The sequence below is a fragment of the Cololabis saira genome, chromosome 14 (genome assembly GCF_033807715.1).
Source record: "Cololabis saira isolate AMF1-May2022 chromosome 14, fColSai1.1, whole genome shotgun sequence".
In the NCBI taxonomy this organism is placed as follows: Eukaryota; Metazoa; Chordata; class Actinopteri; order Beloniformes; family Belonidae; genus Cololabis; species Cololabis saira.
In genome coordinates this window covers 13600790-13605571 of record NC_084600.1, presented here as the reverse complement: position 1 = coordinate 13605571, position 4782 = coordinate 13600790, and the positions used below count along the sequence as shown (strand labels likewise).

Genomic DNA, 4782 nt, shown 5'->3' with positions numbered 1-4782 from the left:
AGTGGATCTCTGCAGGTTTGGGGGGAAAAGGTTCTTCAGTCTGAAGAAGAGGAAATATCAGTGTCATTAGAATTCTGTTGGAGATACAAGTATGACTTTCAAGGACACATAATCAAAAGAAAGAAAGGAAGTTCAAAAGAAACTGGTTGTTTTAGATTGTGTCTAATGGTTTTAGCTTATTGATTTAATTGAGTTAGGTGTTATATTAATAAACATATTTTCTTGTTCTGCATTTAATTTCAATTCTTAGTATTTTATTTTGCTGAAGTTTTGTGACGTTTCCGGTTATTTTCACTATTTTTAAATTTTCTTCTATTGAAATACGTTTCTTTGTTTTTGTTTTTGTATTTGCCTCATTTAGTATGAACTTATTTATCTTTAGTTGTACTTGGATTTATCTTTAATTTATCTGTTTTTGGTTGTTATTTGTTTTTTTTTGCTTTGTTTTTTTCATTTAGGAAAATTAATTTTCTTTTTTTCATTGTTTTCTGCTTATTATTATCTTTAGCTTTTATTTGTTTTTGTTTTTTTTTGTCTTGTTTTTCTTTTTAGTTGTTGTTCTTTGTACTTGTTATCTACTTTGTTTTATTCTGTTTAACTAACATTTTATATTGTACTGTAAAAGTTTTATAGAAATGTATATTTGTACTGTTGGACCCCAGGAAGAATAGTTGCTGCTGAGGCAGCAACTAATGGGAATCTGAAATAAATAAATAAATAAATAAATAAATAAATAAATAAATAATCACACGTGTTAAAAATGAATGAAAGGGCTCACATGGTGCTCTCTCTTAGCGGCTCTCGAATGAAGTGAATTGCTGCAAATCTGACCCGCGTACAGTAAAACATATATTTTCCAACGGGTCCCGCGGGATGAACGGTGCAGCTCATGGTGAGAATCTCTACTAATTTGATCCGTGGAGGGCAATTGTGTGTTTTACGACGATGAACTACTAACAAACATCTAATTGCTGTTACTCGGTACTGATTAGTTCATGAACATGATTCATACAAGGACCTTATGAGAACATGAGCTGTTTCAGTGAGTTAAAGGAAAGTAGGCGAGTTGCTCACACAATTTCTACATCAAGAACTTGGATGTGATGATGCAGAGACAGTTGAAACAGGTGATGAAGACCTTTATCATTTGAGATATTTTATTAAAATGTTTAAATGACTGCACAAAATGTCCACAAGCTTCCAATAATCTGATTCACTCATATTAACATCGTAGAATGTTGATCTTTGTTGTAACATCCACATGTAAAACCATTTCAACTTTAACCTTAATAGCACTTCATTTTACAACTCATTTCAAGAACAAAAGTAAGTTGAATCATTATTTTTTGACACTATATAGCTGTTACATGGTTTATAACTGAGCTACAGTAGGTCCACAAGTATTTAGACGATGACCATTACTTCAATTTGAAGCAAAAGGGCTCAGTTTTCGTGGTTCAAAAGTATTGGGACAAATTGACATCAATTTTAAAAAAGAAACATTTTTTAATGCATGGATGAACATCCTTTGTTGTAAATGACTGAAATCTGCAGTCCAGGAACCACATTCTGAGTTTCCTCCAGGAAGATGCTTTGCCAGTCCTCCACTGCAGCCACCTTCAGTCCACTGCTCGTTTGTGGGCCTTTCTGCCCTCCGTTTTGTCTTCAGTAACTGAAAAACATACTCTATGTGGTTGAGATGAGGCAACTGTCTCGTCTTAGATGAATCTTTCATTCCTTAGCCTTGTCTGGCTTTCCTGTTCCTGGCTGTAAAGAGTGGTTTGCACCGTGTTGTAAAGACTCACAGACTGCTACGATGTTAGCGCTGCAATCATACACTTTAATTGTCTTCAGTGGTCAGCTGGCCTTTAGAAGTCGTTGAGCTCACGTATGCCTCATTTTCAAGAATGAACCAAACTGTTGATAGTCACTGTCTCTGTTATGTTGTATTTCAGCCCACCGGCCTCTTTGACGTGCACTGTGCTTTCCTTGGAGTTCATTTAAGTATTCATGTCAAACAGCTGCTTATGTCAATTCAGTACCTGATATCAACCTTTTATCTGCTTTATTTGTGTTGATATGAGGGAATGAGCCACTCCTGGCCAATTCATATCTTATAAATTGTTGAAATACTTTTGTATTTTGCTAAAGCAAAGACGTTAATGGGCATTATTCCTAAAGTCCACATTTTTGAAAAACCTCTTAAATAAAAGCTGAAAGTCTACACTTTGATCACATCTTGACTGCTATATTTCAAGTCTTTTGGGGGGGTGTGTCCAGGCAAATCATAAACACCAGTAATGCCCAAACCGTGAGACCCAACTGCATTTATTTGCTACCACAGGTTCAAGAAGGGGACTTTTACCAACATGATTGTAAGTTTGTGCACTACTCTCAAATTAAAGTCAAGTTGTAATAGGTCAAATGTATAGGCTCCTTGCAGTCCGGACAACGCTCACAGTCACCTCAGTGACCTCAGTTTTTCATTATTTGCATTTGTTGCATGAACTATTAATTAAGAAGTCAACTGATAAACCCTAGATATCGTCCCTGCTTGTCTGAATCAGTGCACAGTCTGAATGTTTATTCTGATTTAAGCAGGACTGTGAAGATGCTAACCGTGTGCTCCACATTCCTGATCTAAAATGATCTTGCACATACTCTCAACAGCACGAGTTACAAAATAAAAATATAGTTTACCAAGTCAGCTTAAATTCTGATAAATTCTGTGATGACTGATAGGTTGCTGTAATTGGTCATGAATCAGCATCAAACCTGAAGTTCAGATCATGTAGCTGCTCGTGCTTTATTGACACGATGATTTATTAAACTCAGTCCAGTCACTTAAAGTCCAGGTTTGCGGGTTCAGCTGGGTGAAGACTATGTGGGGATCTGCTGCTGCTGCTGCTTTCGCTGTTCTTTCTGAGCTTTTTGAAAACTCATCATGCAGTCTTTGAAGGTCTGGACCTGCTTCTGGCAGACTCGCCAGTCCTGATGCTCGGCCATGCACTCCTGCACAGCATAATGCAGCTCAGCACAGCCGGTGCGGGATATCATCCGGTCAACAGGGTCATCCTCGTCATCTTTCCGGCTGCGGTCGTGGGGCGAAGGAGATGCCATCCTGTTTCTGCAGGCGGTGCTGACTCAGGCACTCTCCTGTAAACAGCAGGCATTTATGAATAGCAAGCAATCGTTTTAAAATGCAAGCAACAGTTGTTCTGACCCTTAAATCTTCAGCTTTAGACATTATTGTTTAATTTATTGTTCCATTTACTTACAATTAAGTTTAAAACCCACCTATATGAACTGTTTCAGTATACTCTTTCATAGCTGTACCATAAGAAACCTACTTTGAGAAACACGTAGAGCACATTAACTCCTTAAGCGCTCAAAAACAAATATTGCGTTTTGTCCAGTTAACATTTTAATCCATCTTTACTACAGTGAAGTAATGTATATGGAAACGTCTGCATCTGCTACTGAATATCTCAGGGTTGTACCTCAGGGTTATAAGTGTGGATCACTTTAGAGTTGATTGTTTTTTCTATGACAATGCTGGTGTGGATCACTGACAACAGGAGAAATATAGCACTACATTCTGTTCATTCCCCTTTTATTACTTAATGTAGGAAACATGTACTTGTTTTCATTTGCGCCAAACATAGGTTAAATGAAGTAAAGTTATCCTTGATGAGAAATACTTTTATCATGCTGGGGATAGTGCATGTGTTTAGGCATAAGTGAATTACTGCAAGGTTAATGACAGCAAAGAATTTTTGAGTGTGTAAGCAAAGGTTGACGGCGACTACATAGATCAGCAAACTGTTGAACAGCACCGTAACCACGTAAACAAACGCCAGAAAGATGAAGTAAACATTTATGAAAGGAAATGACTCAAATCCAACGATGTAGAAGCCCGGAGGATGAATGATGTCGGAGCTGAGAAAAGACAGATCTCTGCAGGATCTGGGTAAAAGAGACGGTTAGCTAAAATTAAAAGGTGTCTAAATCTTTCACTGGTTCTGTACTGTATATGTCATCATAAATAAAAGCATGTTCTTAAAGTATTTAAACAGAGAGATCATTTTGTGCACTGTTTAACAGGAGAATGAATGATAAAAAGTAAACTTGTCCCACAACTTTAGTAGTTGTGGTTCAATTTTACTTTCAGTACAATCCTTAGGCTAAATATAATGGTGCCTTTGCTAATTAATTATTGATTTTCCACTATGTCAACTTTGCACTTTTCAGTATGTGGGATTGTTCATGCTGCTCGTGTTGGTATAATGTTAAGATGGTTGGAGAGACACTTTTAACTGACTACCACCACCACCACCACCACTACTGTTAAATGACAGTAGTAGTAATCTGAGAGAACAACACAAGCAAGAAATCACTGTTTTACCTGTTTTACTGGTTCTGGGAGAATGTGTCCGTTGAGGTACTGAAACTAAGAACAAATAGTTTAAAAAACGACTTTGTAAGATAAGCAAAACTGTGAAGTTTTGTAATCGACCCACATCCACAACATGGATGTATTAAGGACGACACATTTGAGCGCAGCACCAAAGTGCTACCGTAAAATGATTCCGTCGGCTCACAAATTAGATCCGTTCCGGTCTCATTTCATGAACAGCCATCGCATTTTTAAGATTCCTAATTGGAAATGTACCTTTTTTGTTTGATACCTCAACAGTGACTGAACACAATATTTAATTTGATTAATTGTACATAATGTTTTTTTTGTTTATTTTGATTTATAAATGCTTTAAATGTTTTTTT

The 4782-nt window shown here is 36.8% G+C and overlaps 1 protein-coding gene across 1 annotated transcript; it reads right to left on the bottom strand.

Moving 5' to 3' along the window:
* Positions 1 to 1151: 1151 nt before the first annotated feature.
* Positions 1152 to 4552, bottom strand: LOC133460270 (cytochrome c oxidase assembly factor 4 homolog, mitochondrial). Its single transcript, XM_061740863.1, has 2 exons — positions 4406 to 4552; positions 1152 to 3156 (listed from the first exon to the last, which is right to left on the bottom strand). Exon 2 carries the CDS (start codon positions 3118 to 3120, stop codon positions 2881 to 2883), a length of 240 nt encoding a protein of 79 aa, XP_061596847.1. The 5' UTR covers positions 3121 to 3156; positions 4406 to 4552; the 3' UTR covers positions 1152 to 2880.
* Between the last annotated feature and the right edge of the window lie 230 nt (positions 4553 to 4782).